Source organism: Camellia sinensis, chromosome 5 (genome assembly GCF_055761805.1).
Source record: "Camellia sinensis isolate YWXY chromosome 5, ASM5576180v1, whole genome shotgun sequence".
Classification (NCBI taxonomy): domain Eukaryota; kingdom Viridiplantae; phylum Streptophyta; class Magnoliopsida; order Ericales; family Theaceae; genus Camellia; species Camellia sinensis.
Genome location: NC_138965.1, coordinates 15,449,315 through 15,466,796, shown reverse-complemented (window position 1 = coordinate 15,466,796; position 17,482 = coordinate 15,449,315). Strand labels below are relative to the sequence as shown.

The 17,482-nt window shown below is 38.2% G+C and overlaps 1 protein-coding gene and 1 long non-coding RNA gene across 2 annotated transcripts; one reads left to right on the top strand and one right to left on the bottom strand.

Annotated features, from left to right (window-relative positions):
• The first annotated feature begins 627 nt into the window (after positions 1 to 627).
• On the top strand, positions 628 to 12,360 carry LOC114264374 (uncharacterized). Its single transcript, XR_003629950.2, has 3 exons — positions 628 to 1,488; positions 10,230 to 10,285; positions 11,138 to 12,360. It is a non-coding gene; the product is annotated as an uncharacterized LOC114264374 (long non-coding RNA).
• LOC145792105 (uncharacterized) lies at positions 6,024 to 9,804 on the bottom strand. The gene is made up of 2 exons (XM_082872599.1): positions 9,476 to 9,804; positions 6,024 to 8,066 (listed from the first exon to the last, which is right to left on the bottom strand). The coding sequence occupies exon 2, from the start codon at positions 8,058 to 8,060 to the stop codon at positions 6,024 to 6,026; it is 2,037 nt and encodes a 678-aa protein (XP_082728725.1). The 5' UTR covers positions 8,061 to 8,066; positions 9,476 to 9,804.
• Positions 12,361 to 17,482: the final 5,122 nt, after the last annotated feature.

Below are 17,482 nucleotides of genomic sequence, written 5' to 3'. Positions count from 1 at the left end.
TTCAACATAAATGTAGCAGCAGAAGTGATGATTAATTCCATGGGATAATTGGGAGGACCTGATGCAGCAAATATCAAACAAAGTCTCCTGAAATGGTTAATTATATTGCTTTCAAATCATTGCCTGTGATTTGACCATCATTTGTTAGCATCCACTGCATTACTCCAAATAGTAAAGATAATCATTCACATGGACTTCATAAGGGGTGTCACGCAAGTTAATGCATCCTCTAGTCTCAGACATTTTTAACTATAGATCAATCTTTCACTGGTTTTGGAGCTCCATAAGAGCATCTCCAACGGTATTAGGCATTTTACCTATCTAAATATTACTATAAGGTATATTTTTTATTTTGCCTATCAACTGTTTTATGTTTTTACTCCAACCATACTCTCTATTTTAGCTATTTATCCAAATACTATTAATTTTATAGAATGCCATGTCAACGACAAAGATGGAGGGAAATGATCCTAATGATTGAATACATTTTGCCTAGCGTTGAAGGCTAGCTACATGTAGTTAGTGAATATGAGTTGAGCCAAAATGCCTAATCATATGCCTAGTGCATTGGAATTGAAAAAAATAAATCACACTAGGCATTTTAACTAACAAGTATTATATGCCTAGTGCATTGAACATACCTTATTTAACTCATTGAATATTTATTTTGTGTTAAAAAAAGAAGAAAGATTGCATACTATTTCTTTTGTGAAAAAAAGAAAAGAAAAGCATTTATAATTTTAACAAGTACTAATTTTAACATTTACTGAGTATATATTACCTTTATTTTATATCATCCTAGAGAAAAGAGAGAGCTTAGTGTAACGACTCCAAAATCCGTATCCGAAACTACTTTTATGGCCTTATGAGTTAATGCATTTTAATTCAATGATATCTGTTCAAATTGAGGAATTATCTGTTGAGCCACGACTTTAAAATTGAAATTACCGACCTTAACGGGTTCAGAAATCACAATTGAGTACTTGGGTGTGTTAATGGAAATTTTTAGAACTATTTGGAAAAATTAATTGGAAATCTAATTTGTCTGATTCGTTAATGCATGTTTGGGTGGTTAACTTTGTATTGCAAATTGAAGGCCTTCGAGGCTTCAGAAATCGGAACAGAGGACATATTTATGATCAGCATAATTTTTAGAGTTATCTGGAAAGTTTAATTGAAATTTGATTTTGCGCAATTTGTAAGGCCGTGTTTGGCTCTTCCTATTGTGTTAGACTTATAAGTGTGTATATTTAATGTATATATGTATATGAGAGGCATGAGTTGAACTCATCCCTTGGAACCTAAAAATATCTAAAGGAGAGAGAGGGGAAACCGTGAAAAGGAGAGAGAGAAGAGAGACAAGCTCCTCAATATTCATGGTGGTTTTAAAGATGCTTGAAGGGCATTGAAGAAAGAGAAAGAAGATCACCCATGGAAAACTTGGGGGAAATTGAAGAAAGCTAAGAGAAAGACAAAGATTGAACTAAGGTATGACCATCTATCTTGAATCCTTATGTTTAAAGCTTCAATTACATGAAATGAAGGATTGATATGAAAGATGCGAACTTTGAACCCCAACTATGGCAATTTTATGCCCTTGTGTTCTTGTGCTTGGGAATTGAGTAGTGTTTTGAGGTTATGATGTTTGATGGAGATTAATAATGTGAAATTTATCATGTATTAAAGGGTTTTGGGCTTTGATTTGCCTGAAATTGAGGTTTGATTTTGAAAATGAGAGGTTCCAAATTATACAGCCATTTTCGGACTGCAAACTGTCACGTCCCAAGCTCCGTGACAACGCCGCACACTCATTTAAGTGAGCATGCAAGGCTAAGAGTCCAACACATAACTAACAATGTAAAATACTCCAATCAAACCCTTAATTATCATAATACTAAAATCCATAAAAAAAAATTGATTATTCTTATCATATGAAATTATCCACCAAGTCCACTAATAAAATCCATTAACAAAACAAATAATCCAAGTACTTAAATCATAGTCCTACTCTCGGCACTCCCATATGTAAAAAAAATCCCGCGCAGCTCTACTCTTCAGAATCTGAAAAAAAATAAAATAAGGGTAAGCTAGACAGCCTAGTAAATAACCAACCATCACTGCCAGCTGGATCAAGTATAAAAAAATAAATAAATAAATTGATAATCAATAAATATAAATTTTTCTACAGTTCAATAAATGAACAATTATTTTGTAAGATGGTTTCATGGCTAAAAATAAACAATGTACAATACATTTTAAATGAAAAGCCAACAAGATAATTCAAAGTAATTCATTGTTCAAATCGATGGTTCGATATTCAGATGGTTCAATGATTTGATTCACAAAACCCAAGTCTTATTGACTACGGTCACATAGCCCGTGACAAGGCCCAGAACCACACATAGGCCGGTGGTAAAGCCCCAAAAGAAACTAGTTTCTGTGCCAATAAATAACCCCCATTGGCTAGGGTCCAAATCATAGTCAGACTAGAGTGATGTTCAAAATTCAAACAATACACAACTTTTAAATAAAACATTCAAAGTTTTCATGAATAAACGTTTAGTACAATTTTTAGAATAGTTTAACCAAATATTCAAATAATTTTCATAATAATATTCGATGTTGTTTTATACTTGACCCATATTTTATTTTAAGAAAACATAAAGGCTATAAATAAATATTTATGATTTTAAACGATTCGATAGGAATAAAAATGAACCAACAGTGATAGAGGGTTACTTACCTCAAACAGCTAAAATAATATTTCCCAAGCTAATCTCAAATCACCAAGATCCACCTCAATCTCACAAACCTAATAAAATATTATACCACATAAACAATTATTATTGATCACCATGATGCATCTATCATTCTTTTCTTTATAATGTACTAATCTAATCCTATAGTCTACAAGTAAATTCCAAAACCCCAAAATACATACACCCAATCAACATACAAGATACTATGTCTAAAGAAATAGTTAGGAGTACCATAAAAACAAATCTTACCTCCAAGAGATGATTAGATCAAAGTCACCAATCTATGAATCTTCTTTCTTTTCTTTACTTCTTCTTCTTCTCTCTTTTTTTTTTTTCTATTGCTAGATCTGCCGCAGCAGCCACAACAACATCACTACCTCTATTTGTTTGTGCTTCTATGTTTCCAAGACCTAAAGCCCAAGTGGGCCTATAACCCAATCTCCCAAAATTACAAACTTAACCATCTAAGTAATAAAAATTTTAAAAAAAACCACCTCATAACTAATTCCTTGATGTTACTAAAATGACCCATATAAATTAATTTAATTACTACTTTAACCAAAAATAATTCTACACATAAAATTTTGGATTTTACATTCTTCCCCACTTAAAAGAAATTTTGTCCTCGAAATTTGACATACCTGGAGTCTCAAAAAGTTGGGGATACTTTTGTCTCATTTCATCCTCAAGTTCCCAAGTAGCTTCTCTTTCCGAGTGATTACTCCATTGAACCTTAACATAGTGAATGACTCGACGCCTCAAAACCTGTTCCTTCCTATCAGCAATTCGTATAGGGTGTTCCTCATATGTCAAATCCTCCTTAAACTGCAACGGTGCATGATCAATCACATGACTAGGATCCGGTATATACTTCCTTAACATTGAGACATGAAAAACATTATGAACTCCAACTAGTGAAGGTGGTAGGGCAAGTCTGTAAGCTACCTCACCAATTCGATCCAAAACCTCAAATGGCCCAACAAATCTAGGACTCAATTTACCACGAACACCAAACCTCATTACTCCTTTCATAGGAGACACCTTAAGGAATACATGGTCTCCAACCCCAAACACCAAATCACGTCTCCTGTTATCTGCATAACTTTTCTGTCTACTCTGTGCCGTGCGAAGTCGCTCTCTAATAAGATTGATCTTGTCCACTGTTTGTTGCACAATCTCAGGCCCTAACAACTTCCTTTCACCCACATCATCCCAACAAATAGGTGATCTACACTTTCGTCCATATAAAGCCTCATATGGTGCCATCTGAATGCTCGCATGATAACTGTTATTATAAGAGAATTCCACTAAGGCCAAATGCTCATCCCAAGAACCTCCAAGATCGATAACACAAGCCCTCAACATGTCTTCCAAGGTTTGAATAGTTCTCTCTGACTGTCCATCAGTTTGAGGATGAAAGGCAGTGCTAAAATTCAAACTAGTGCCCAAAGCTGTATGCAAACTCTTCCAAAACATAGATACAAATCTGCTATCTCTATCAGACACTATGGTCGCCGGAATACCATGCAACTTCACAATCTCCTTGATATACAATTTTGCAAACTTCTCTAAGGAGAACCCTACCTTAAAAGCTAGAAAGTGAGCGGATTTGGTCAATCGATCAACGATAACCCAAATAGCATTGTTACCACCTTGGGTCCTAGGCAACCCTGTCACAAAATCCATGGTAATATGTTCCCACTTCCATTCGGGAATAGGAAGAGGTTGTAACTTACCTGCAGGTCTCTGATGTTCAACTTTCACTTGTTGACATACCAAACATTGAGCAACATACTGAGCAATTTCCCTCTTCATATTATTCCACCAAAAGTTCCTCTTCAAGTCTTTATACATTTTAGTGCTTCCTGGATGTACAGTATATCCTGAACTGTGAGCTTCTCTTAGGATTTCTCTCTTGAGCTCTAAATCATTAGGCACACACAACCTCTCTCCAAATCTCAAGGTTCCATCTTTATGCATACAAAATTCCATCTGTAGCCCTATTTCCATTTCAGCCTTAAGTTTTTGCAACTGAGAGTCTCTTCCTTGAGCATCTTTAATTCTATCAATCAATGTGGGTTGAACCCTAAGGTTTGGCAACTGCACTCCATGGTTGTGCCATCTAATCTCAATATTCAACCTCTGTAAGTCCTCCAAGATATTCTTTTGGTCAGTGATCAAGGTAGCCAAATTACTCGGGGTCTTTCTACTCAAGGCATCCGCCACTATATTAGCTTTTCCTGGATGATAATTGATAGTCAACTCATAGTCCTTTAATAGCTCCAACCATCTCCTTTGCCTCATATTCAATTCTTTTTGAGTGAAAATATACTTCAAACTTTTATGATCAGTGAATATCTCACATTTCACCCCATACAGGTAGTGCCTCCAGATTTTCAATGCAAACACCACGGCAGCCAACTCCAAATCATGCGTAGGATAATTCTGCTCATATGGCTTCAACTGTCTAGACGCGTATGCCACTACCTTATCATTTTGCATCAGGACACAACCCAAGCCCATCTTCGATGCATCACTATAGATGGTAAAACCTTCATCTCCGGACGGAACTATAAGTACTGGAGCACACACCAATCGACTCTTTAGATCTTGGAAACTCTTCTCACAATCATCAGACCACTCAAATTTAACCCCTTTTTGTGTTAAACGAGTTAAAGGCATAGAAATTCGGGAAAATCCCTCAACGAACCTTCTATAATATCCTACTAAACCCAAGAAGCTACGAATTTCAGTGACACTAGTAGGCCGATTCCATTCCACCACCGCCTCCACTTTCTTGGGGTCAACAGACACCCCATCTTTAGATATCACATGACCCAAAAATGATACACTCTCCAGCCAAAATTCACACTTCTTTAATTTAGCAAATAATTTCTTCTCCCTTAATATCTGCAACACTATTCTCAGATGTTCTTCGTGCTGCTCTTTACTCTTTGAGTACACAAGAATGTCATCAATAAAAACTACCACAAACTGATCTAAGAAGGATTTAAACACTCTGTTCATTATATCCATAAAAGCTGCAGGCGCATTGGTCAACCCAAATGGCATCACTAAAAATTCATAATGCCCATACCTAGTTCGGAAGGCTGTCTTAGGTATATCTTCCGTCTTAACCTTCAACTGGTGATAGCCAGAACGAAGGTCAATCTTAGAAAAGTCTTGTGCTCCTTGCAACTGATCAAATAGGTCATCTATCCTAGGCAAAGGATATTTATTTCGGATTGTCACCTTGTTCAACTCTCAATAATCAATGCAAAGGCGAAAACTACCATCCTTCTTTTTCACAAATAAAACGGGCGCACCCCAAGGAGAAACACTAGGCCTAATAAAGCCCTTATCTAGTAACTCTTGTAACTGTTCCTTCAACTCTTTCAACTCTGCTGGGGCCATCCGATACGGAGCCTTGGAGATAGGACCCGTGCCAGGTATCAATTCAATGGCAAACTCAATCTCTCTATCTAGTGGCAACCCCGGTAACTCTTCAGGAAAAACATCGGGAAATTCCTTCACAACTAGAATATCCTCTAGCTTCAATTCAGTCTCACGGGTATCTCTCACAGAAGCTAAATAGCCCTCGCAACCATTCCTTAACAACCGTCTAGCTTGCAAAGCTGAGATTACCAAAAGAGGAGTGTTAACTCCACTACCCACAAAGCAAAATTCTGGTTGATTAGGAATCTGAAATACTACCCTTTTGCCTCGACAATCCACAGAAGCATAATTGGTTGCCAACCAATCCATTCCAAGAATTATGTCAAAGTCCCGCATATCTAAAACAGTTAAGTCTACAAGCAATTTCCTATCATCTATACTAACCACACGAGATTTGCAAATTAAGTCAGCAACCATAACCCCTCCTATCGGGGTTTCAACACATAAGTCGATCTCTCTAGAGACACATCTCCATCCATGTTTCTTAACAAATCCCATAGACACAAATGAATTTGTAGCGCCAGAATCAAATAACACATGTGCATAAACAGAAGACACTAAAACAGTACCTGACACCACCGTGTTGGAAGTCTGGACATCTTGTTGCGTGAGTGCGTACACTCGACCCTGAGTCTTTGGCTTATGACCTCCATTTTTCTTTTGACTTCCTGAAGACCCTTTGTCTGTTGATGCTCCTTTATTTGTCCATGCTTTCTGTTCAATCTCATGCCCCTTCCGATTAGGGCAATCAGCTATCCTGTGCCCCTGTTGCCCGCAAGAGAAACAAGCCCCAGTATTCCAACGACACTCACTATCCCGATGGAATCCATTACACCTAGTGCATTGTACCCGATCATTCTTCTTATCAACACTACTACCCATAGTTCGACTTCCCCAACTCCCAACCGAAGAAGTGTTTTGTCTCTTAGCATTGCCCTTCGAATTGTTAGTTTGGAAGTTGGAAGAACTAGGCCTCTTCTTATAATTCTCTTCTTTCTCTTCTTGGGCTCTGGTAAGGCCACTCTCAACTAGCAAAGCCTTATTCAACACTGCTCCAAAAGTAGGTAACTCGAAAGGAACCACTTGTTGCATAATGTTCGTTCTTAGTCCAGCTTCAAACTTTCGTGCTCTGCTATCCTCATCTGCTTCAAATGCTGATGCAAATTTAGACAACTTCGTAAACTCAGCTTCATATTCTGCAACCGTCTTATTCCCTTGCTCTAACTTCAAAAATTCCCTCTGTTTTTGTAGACGAACACTCCTAGGGAAGTATTTCTCATTGAATGCCTTCTTAAACCTTTCCCATGTATAGGGGTTGGCATCATGCTCGTGTATGCGCTTCTCCATCTGCCACCAATCATTAGCTATCCCTTGTAGCATAAACGTAGCATAGGTCACCTTCTGATCATCCGTACACTCAAAAACGGGAAACAACTTCTCCATTTCTGTCAACCATTTTTCAGCCTCCAAAGGGTCTGTGGCTCCGTCAAATGCCAAGGCTATCTTCTTAAACTCGGTAATGTTACAACGTGGCCTTGGTTGTGGCCCAACACCTGGCTGCATCTGCTGTTGTTGCTCTATAAGTCTAGTCAAGTTATTCCCTATGGTGGTTTGTTGTTGCACCACCCCGGCCAACGTTTGAAGCACTTGAACCATTTCAATTGGATTAGGGATTGCAGCTTGTTCTTGGTGTCCCAACTCTTGCCCCTGATTTCCTCCGACTGCTTGAGAACCACTACCATTATTAGTCACATTCCCTCGCCGATTGCTATTACCAGTCCGTCGATTCGTTTGACCCTGGCGTGTATTCCTAGCCATATTTGCCAATGTCTCCTCATGTTCCATTGCAACCTAAATGCATCAATAATAAAATCCCATCTTATTCTATTCTCAAGTCCCTATAACAAGTAAATAAAAATAACATTATATCAAATTATAAGCGTTCCCAATCCTATATCTACCCAATCTCACCACTATTTTATACTAGCCTTTAAAAATTACAACCTGGCTCTGATACCACTAAATTGTCACGTCCCAAGCTCCGTGACAACGCCGCACACTCATTTAAGTGAGCATGCAAGGCTAAGAGTCCAACACATAACTAACAATGTAAAATACTCCAATCAAACCCTTAATTATCATAATACTAAAATCCATAAAAAAAAATTGATTATTCTTATCATATGAAATTATCCACCAAGTCCACTAATAAAATCCATTAACAAAACAAATAATCCAAGTACTTAAATCATAGTCCTACTCTCGGCACTCCCATATGTAAAAAAAATCCCGCGCAGCTCTACTCTTCAGAATCTGAAAAAAAATAAAATAAGGGTAAGCTAGACAGCCTAGTAAATAACCAACCATCACTGCCAGCTGGATCAAGTATAAAAAAATAAATAAATAAATTGATAATCAATAAATATAAATTTTTCTACAGTTCAATAAATGAACAATTATTTTGTAAGATGGTTTCATGGCTAAAAATAAACAATGTACAATACATTTTAAATGAAAAGCCAACAAGATAATTCAAAGTAATTCATTGTTCAAATCGATGGTTCGATATTCAGATGGTTCAATGATTTGATTCACAAAACCCAAGTCTTATTGACTACGGTCACATAGCCCGTGACAAGGCCCAGAACCACACATAGGCCGGTGGTAAAGCCCCAAAAGAAACTAGTTTCTGTGCCAATAAATAACCCCCATTGGCTAGGGTCCAAATCATAGTCAGACTAGAGTGATGTTCAAAATTCAAACAATACACAACTTTTAAATAAAACATTCAAAGTTTTCATGAATAAACGTTTAGTACAATTTTTAGAATAGTTTAACCAAATATTCAAATAATTTTCATAATAATATTCGATGTTGTTTTATACTTGACCCATATTTTATTTTAAGAAAACATAAAGGCTATAAATAAATATTTATGATTTTAAACGATTCGATAGGAATAAAAATGAACCAACAGTGATAGAGGGTTACTTACCTCAAACAGCTAAAATAATATTTCCCAAGCTAATCTCAAATCACCAAGATCCACCTCAATCTCACAAACCTAATAAAATATTATACCACATAAACAATTATTATTGATCACCATGATGCATCTATCATTCTTTTCTTTATAATGTACTAATCTAATCCTATAGTCTACAAGTAAATTCCAAAACCCCAAAATACATACACCCAATCAACATACAAGATACTATGTCTAAAGAAATAGTTAGGAGTACCATAAAAACAAATCTTACCTCCAAGAGATGATTAGATCAAAGTCACCAATCTATGAATCTTCTTTCTTTTCTTTACTTCTTCTTCTTCTCTCTTTTTTTTTTTTTTCTATTGCTAGATCTGCCGCAGCAGCCACAACAACATCACTACCTCTATTTGTTTGTGCTTCTATGTTTCCAAGACCTAAAGCCCAAGTGGGCCTATAACCCAATCTCCCAAAATTACAAACTTAACCATCTAAGTAATAAAAATTTAAAAAAAAACCACCTCATAACTAATTCCTTGATGTTACTAAAATGACCCATATAAATTAATTTAATTACTACTTTAACCAAAAATAATTCTACACATAAAATTTTGGATTTTACAGCCCAGAGCCGCACGTGCGGCTCTGTTTCCCGCACGTGTGGGAGACAGCTTTGTTCAGCCAACTTTGAATAAGCATATCTTTTACCTCCAGACTCCGTTTTGAGTGATTCTTGAGCATAAAATCAAGCCCCCGGAAGTATAGTTTCCAATGGTGGTGGTCTCACTCCCAAATTCTAAATACAGAAATAGTTATGCCCAGATTAGTGACGACTGTTCACTTTCTGTCAACCAGTTTTGTACCATTTCTTCACTTAAACCATTTCCCATCGATTCCTCCTATTTTCTGAGACATGGATTATAACTTATTAAGGAATAATGAGCTTGGTACCACCATGGCTAATTGATAGAATGGTCAAAGAGAATAAGTAAAGGATCAATTATAATCTCATATTATGTGTTGTGCAGTGTGCTTGTAGGTCGAGACGAGGACACCGTCCCATAACTACCAGGAGCCAATCACTGTGAGTAATAGTAGTGTAACGATATGTTTCACTTACTTCCTGTGATTATGATTTATGTATTATTATTTGTGAATGGTCTATTCCATTGATATTGTGCTTTGATTTAATCAATGGATATGCTTGAATAATGGCATTGATATGGACCTAAGGTCGTTTTGTCCCTAGTAACAGACGTACGCCCAAGGCCGTTATGATGTGAATTGTTCTGTCCCTATTAATCGTATTGTAGTGATACATGTGTCTTTTGTTAATAGTTATTGTTAATGTTCTGTTATACGCAAGACAACTATGTCGACTTGTAATAAACCATGGGGAAATGTACGTGCACTGTTGTATAATGGTATTCTTATGATTCTAAGGATTATTCTGTTTTGCAAGTACTGGGCCAGAGGCCGTTCTGTAATATCTGTGGGCCAGAGGCCAATCTGTTAATATCTGGGCCAGAGGCCAATCTATTGATATCTGTGGGCTTAAGGCCAATCTGTTGATATTCGGGTCAGAGTCCAATCTGTTGATATCTGGGCTTAAAGTTGTTCTGTATTATATCTAGGCTTACAGCTGTTCTGTATTATATCTGGGCTTACAGCCGATCTGTATTATATCTGGGCTTACAGCCATTCTGTCTTATATTTGGGCTTACAGCTGCTCTGTATTATATATGGGCCTGAGGCCGTTTTGTGTTACATGTGGATCTGAGGCCGTTTTAAAATATGATTATGAATAAGATCTGTGTATGGTTTGATATGCATGTTTACATTCTTTAAGCCTATACCTGTCTAACTCACCTCCTTACATGGCTATTATTCACTGAGCCTTGCTCACTCCGTTTTTTTTTTATGTATATTTATGTAGGTGAGCCTTTGGAGATTGACACTAGAATTGTATTAAGGTCTACCTGTCTGCCAAGCCGCCTGGGGTACGCCTCCATGTTGAGGCCTTAATTTGTGTTGGGAGTCATATAAATTATTAAGTCTTATGTAAGAGTGTGTGAGATCTATATGAATTCTGTGATTATATATATAACTCTGGGAATGTATTTAAATGCTTAAATCCAATTAAACCATAATGTATGCACAAGCTCAATGGATGTTGTCTTTTATTGATATTGCTTTCGCTTAAGGCCCCGTATGTGTTTAAATATTATTCTTAATTTTGTTTGAGGCCTATGTACGGGCCGGTCATGAACCAAACTTTTAGGGGCGGGTTTGAGTCGTGACACTTAGTGTCTCTGAAGCATATCTTGGAAGTGGTAGGCCATTGATGTTTTTCAACTAACAAACAGTTTGTTCCATTCTATGGCTCTAAATTCTTGATAATGAATTGGAAGACAAAACCATGTGTTCCTTCAGTTGCTAATGTCTCTGTAGATCCCAATATTCTAATGCCCCCTTCATCACTCATTCTACATTTCAGAGGATAACTTACATCATCTTTGATCTATATACACACACATATATGAGCAGAGAGTCTACACCATAGCCAACACAACAAGTCTTTGAGTCTTGACATTCATCATTGCCACAGCTTCCACTTCTCTACTAGGTCATGTCTATTCTTTTCCTTTTTCATTCAGAAAAATGGCTATTCGTATGCCTCGCATTATTCATGCTAAACAAATCCTCCGACAGTCTTCATCATCGAAATCAAACCAAGAAGCTTCATCAGCCGCAATAGATGTCCCAAAGGGCTATCTAGTAGTTTATGTTGGAGAGAGTGAAAAGAGGTGATTTGTGATTCCGCTATCGTACTTGAACCAACCTTCATTCCAAGACTTGTTAAGTCAAGCCGAGGAAAAATTTGGATTTGATCATCCAATGGGTGGTCTCACCATTCCCTGCAAAGAAGACATCTTCATTGACCTCACTTCTCGATTGGGTCGATCATGATTCATTATAGAAGAAATGCTAGGATACGTCAGCAGAACACATTTGTAAAGAAGTAATTACCATTTCTATGTACAAAATTTCTCTCTTTTCCTTTTATTGTTCACACAAACGATTCATGGTAGAGATAAATGTCATAAGAAAATTAATACAATTCTCACATTAAGAGGGAAAATCTTCATTGCATTGAAATTTCCATTTGTTTGTATAGCTTCTGTAGTGTTAATATTGGTAAACAAATGCATTCTACTTATTTGGACTTATCATGTTGGTCATGGTTGTTTTAGCAAGAAAAAAAACTGAATCAATAGTCATTGCCTAACCAATTATGTCTCATAGAGATTTGATGAAATTCTTTTGGACACTCTTATCGCAATATGCTAGGGTACAAAAGCTAGGCCATGGATGACGGATTGATATTGAATTGCAAAATGCATATGCTAAATTATGGAATTTTTGGAGCCATTATCAGCAATAGAGTATAAATAGGCTGTGATTATCTGTTGGTGAATTATGTAAAAACTATGTATTTCTGAGGATGTCATGGTTAACATTAACAATTCCAATGGAAGGAAGTCAAAATAGAGAACCAGTCACTACATACAGAGTACCATAAACACCAATGTAAGGCTGTTTTTACAACATTTATGGGTTAATGGAGCAGGTCTAGAGCAACAACCAAAGGGGTCCGATTTGACTGAAAAAGGTTAATTTCATTGAAGAGGTCTGCAGCAGCTAAAGAACTTGTTATGGATTTTGACGCTGTCATCAGGGTAGCCTCTCCAGTAGGTAATATCAGTGAATTGTACTTTTTCATTTTACCGAAGATTAGGGTTGGAGTGAAGAGGTTAAAATTGTCATTTTGGGATATCATGTTTGTTATGACTGTTATTCACTAGAGCTTTAATCAACAAAGAAGCTACTCTCCTTTGGGTTGGTGACCTGTGAATGATTTTGATTGTTCAAAGCAAAAGTTTTTGTAATGATTCCATTAAAAATTTGCATGACCGATCTATAATATGTAAGTAGGAGCAATGAATTCATGAGTGATCTTACATATATGGGGCATAGTTTGGTGACATTAGCACATGAAGGATCACATGGTTTTGTCATTCTACTCATCGTCAAGACTTTAGAGTGACACAGACTAATAAATAACAAAAAGTAATTGGTAGAATAGAGAGCATTGTGTCCTACACATTCTGCTCACAGCCTGAAGGGGGCCCTTTGAAATTTATTTTAATTTTCTCTTTGATCTTAGCTAAATAAGACTTGATATATGCTTTATTAAACCTTTATGGTGAAATCACTACATGTTGAAACACCATGAGTACTCCAAAGATAAAACTAATTATGCTATCTTTGTCTCCAATTTTGTTAATTAGTTCAATGGGATCAGTAAACTACTGCTACATATTGTACTGATAAATGTCATTATGTTATCTGGCAATGAAAAAAATAATGAAAACACAAATGGCAAAAAAACAAATTCGAAGAGTTTTACTCATTTAGCTGTTTCAGATTAAACGTGGGCTTTTCGAAGAAAATATAACAACATTGGCCAAAACCTAGCTGCATCACTTCTTCAACATATCAAAGATTTGGCTTTAGTAACAAAGAGTGCTTCAATGCAATCAGACCATTCATATCAAATAGATAAATTTCCGGAACTGAAGATTAAACTAAAAAAGAATAGTGAAACTATTTAATTACCAAGAAGATTCAACTCCCAATTCACTTCTCAACTGAAAGCATATTCACATTGATTTCGCAAGAAACATTCCTACTATTCTAATTCATGATGGTGTGAATCCAAAAAACAGAAAGTCTGAGTCAATGATGTTAAGAGTCTTTGTTTGTTTCTTGCTCATGAGCAATTCAAACTGCAAGTGATATCAATGAAAGTCTCTTCTTTACATGGGATTGTAAAACCACCCATTGGATGATCATACCCAAATTCTTCTTCAGCCCATCTCAGCAAGCTCTGAAATGAAGGATGCTTCAAATACGAAATTGGAACAACATATCGCTTCTTCTCAGTTTCTCCAACATAAACAGCAAGGTGGCCTTGGGTACATTTCGTGCCATTGGAGCAGAAAGAGCTCTTCTGAAAACTTTTTTCACTTGAGGAATCGCTGGCATCGGATACCCATGATTTCTAGGTTGATTTTTTTTTTTTTTAATTGGAAGAGTGATCTTAGCAAGTAATTGATCTCTAAGGCTTGTGCAGAACAAGATTGTTGGAATAGAAAATAAATAGAGAGAGAGAGAGCAAATTCTATATGGTTAGCATTGTTAAATGGAGTGTGTGGTGAGGAGACTAGTGCATAGTGGTCCCTTGAATGCCATATGAGATGAGGTACCACATGGATATGCCTCCCCAACAAAAATACTGAGTGTTGTTTGTGACTCTGCAGCAAATTAGGCCTGCTTAAAATCGTCTGTCTAAGTGTCTGGTTGATGAGCATAATACATATCCAACTGGTTAAATGGATCAAAGATTAAATTAGTAGGGACTTATGTGTGAAAGAATCTCACATCTTCATTACACCAGCCATATGTGGCTGTTGTAAGATTTTGTTGAGAAATTTTGGTCAAGTAAACATGAATCCAACCAGTGTTGAGTGTGTTGTGGCAACACCAGACATGGAATTTTGCACAGTTGAGTTGCTCATGTGACAGCTGTGTTGCACAGTATAATTTTAATTTTTTTTTTGTTTTGGGAAAATTAGAGAAAGGTGAACAGTTGCGGTGAAGGAACCACAAATACAAAGGGAACATCCACTGGTTGCATAGTTGCTTGGTATGTGGAAATTGGAATGAAGCAAGCGCTCCCAAAAAAAATATTTAACATTTTAACTTGTCACTCAGATTTAAATGACAAATATCTTCAAGGGTAAGAATGGGTGAAATTTTTGTGTTTATCGCTGTTTGTGGAGGAAAAAGAAAAGAGAAGGGAAAGGCGAATTTTTTTTAGGTTTAGTTTATTCACTTTTCCCTTCATTTTTTTCCGCTCTATAAATTTAAGAACCAAACACAACCTATAGAGTCCTTCTTATGTATTAGAAAAAGGAGCGAATTACACTAACCGTCCCTCTAGTTTGGGCTTGTGTCACTTGGTCCCTATTCAGTTGTGATAGATTTGACGTTTAATTTTGAATCTCATTCCAAATAAAGGCAATTGAAGACATTGTTGCTCCATTTGAAGGGAAAAGTCGTCATACAATTTATTTTGTATTGGTTAACTTATATGTTGTTTGAAGTGAGCTTTTTTGATAAATCCACTTTCCAAGAGTTTTATTTCATCCAACCCATATTCTTTTTGACTATTCCATTAGGTCCTATTTGAGATCAGAAGATCAAAATACCATTTTCATCTACTTATGTTCCATTTAGTTCACATTATTTTCTTATGTTTCAATAAGTCCTATGGGTGACATAATTACCAAAATACTCCTAATGTGAATGTTCACACCGTTAATGTGAATGTTCATATCGTCAATGTGTAGGGGCCCGACCCATGTCGATCCTCGTGGGTGCCCGGAAAAATTCGAGTCGGGCCGGGGCGGGCCCGACCCATTGACAATGTGAATATTCACATTGACATGTTAACATTCACATTAATAGGAGTGTAAAATTGGCCCGCATCCCGTGGCGGCGCGAAACCCGCCCGCAGCCCATGGACGGGCCGGGGCGGGCCCGGTCCGCCCCGTTGACAATGTGAATATTCACATTAACATATTAACATTCACATTGATAAGAGTATAAAATTGGCCTGCGGCCCATGGGCGGCCAAAAGCCCGCCTACGGCCCAAGGCGGGCCCGGCCCGGCCCGACCCGTTGACAATGTGAATATTCACATTGACATGTTAGCATTCACATTGAGAGGAGTGCAAAATTAGCCCACGCCTTGTGGCTGTCTGAACCCCGCCCACGGCCCATGGGCTGCTCGAGGCAGGCCCGACCCGACTTGTTGACAATGTGAATATTTACATTGACATGTTAACATTCACATTGATAAGAGTATAAAATTGGCCAGCGGCCCAGGGCAGGCCCGGCCCGGCTCGTTGACAATGTGAATATTCACATTGACATGTTAACATTCACATTGATAGGAGTGTAAAATTAGCCCGTGCCTCGTGGTTGCCCGAAACCCACCCACGGCCCGTGGGCGGCCCAGGGCGAGCCTGGCCATTTTTTTTTATTTCTTTTTAATTTTTTCTACCAAAATTTTATTATTTTTCACAAAAAAAGACACTAGGCCTCGGCGCGGGCCGAGCCTCGGACCGAGCCTTGAATGGGCCTTAACCGGGCTGATAAGCCGGGCCGGACTTCAAAGTGATGGCCCAAGCGCTAGCCTAGGGTCTCGGACTAGGCTCGAGCCTAGGCCCAAACGAGCCTTTCCCGGGCTTGGTCGGGCCGGTTCACGGGCCAAAAAATTAGGCCCAGGCCCTAGCCCTAGCACAAGGGTATTCGGGCTTTGGACGGGCCGATGAATCGAGCCTCGGGTCGGACCGGTGGGCCTGGGCCTAGCCTCGAGCTTAGGTCGGGCTTGGGCAGGCCTGGCCATTTTTTTTAATTCTTTTTAATTTTTTCTACCAAAATTTTATTATTTTCCACAAAAAAATACATTGCGCCTCAGGCGGGCTGGGCCTCGGACCGAGCCTTGAATGGGCCTTAAGCGGGCCGATGGACCGGGCCGAGCTTCAAAGTAATGACCTAGGCCCTAACCTAGGGTCTCGGACATGCTCGGGCCCAGATCGAAACGAGCCTGCCTCGGGCCGTGGACAGGTTTCGAGCAGCCCACGGTCCGTGAGCCAATTCTACATTCCTATCAATGTGCATTTTAAAATGTCAATGTGAATATTCACATTGTCAACGGGCCGGGCCGGGCCTACCCCGGGTCGCGGGCAAGCTTCGGGTAACGGGCAAATTTTATACTCCTATCAATGTTAATGTTAAGAGGTCAATGTGAATATTCACATTGTCACGGGCCGGGCCGAACCTACCCGGGCAGCATGAAAGCTTTGGGCAGCGGGCAAATTTTACACTCCTATCAATGTTAATGTTAACATGTCAATGTGGATATTAACATTGTCACGGGTCGGGCCAAGCCCGCCTTGGGCTGCGGGCCAATTTTACACTCTTATCAATGTGAATTTTCACATGTCAATGTAAATATTCACATTGTCAACAGGCCGGGTCGGGCCGCCTGGGCCGCTGGCCAATTTTATACTCTTATCAATGTGAATGTTAACATGTCAACGTGAATATTCACATTGTCAACAGGCTAGGCCGGGTTGGGCCCGACCTA

Coding starts and splice junctions, on each gene's coding strand:
- LOC145792105 (XM_082872599.1), bottom strand. CDS start 8,060: ATGGAACATGAGGAGACATTGGCAAATATGGCTAGGAATACACGCCAG.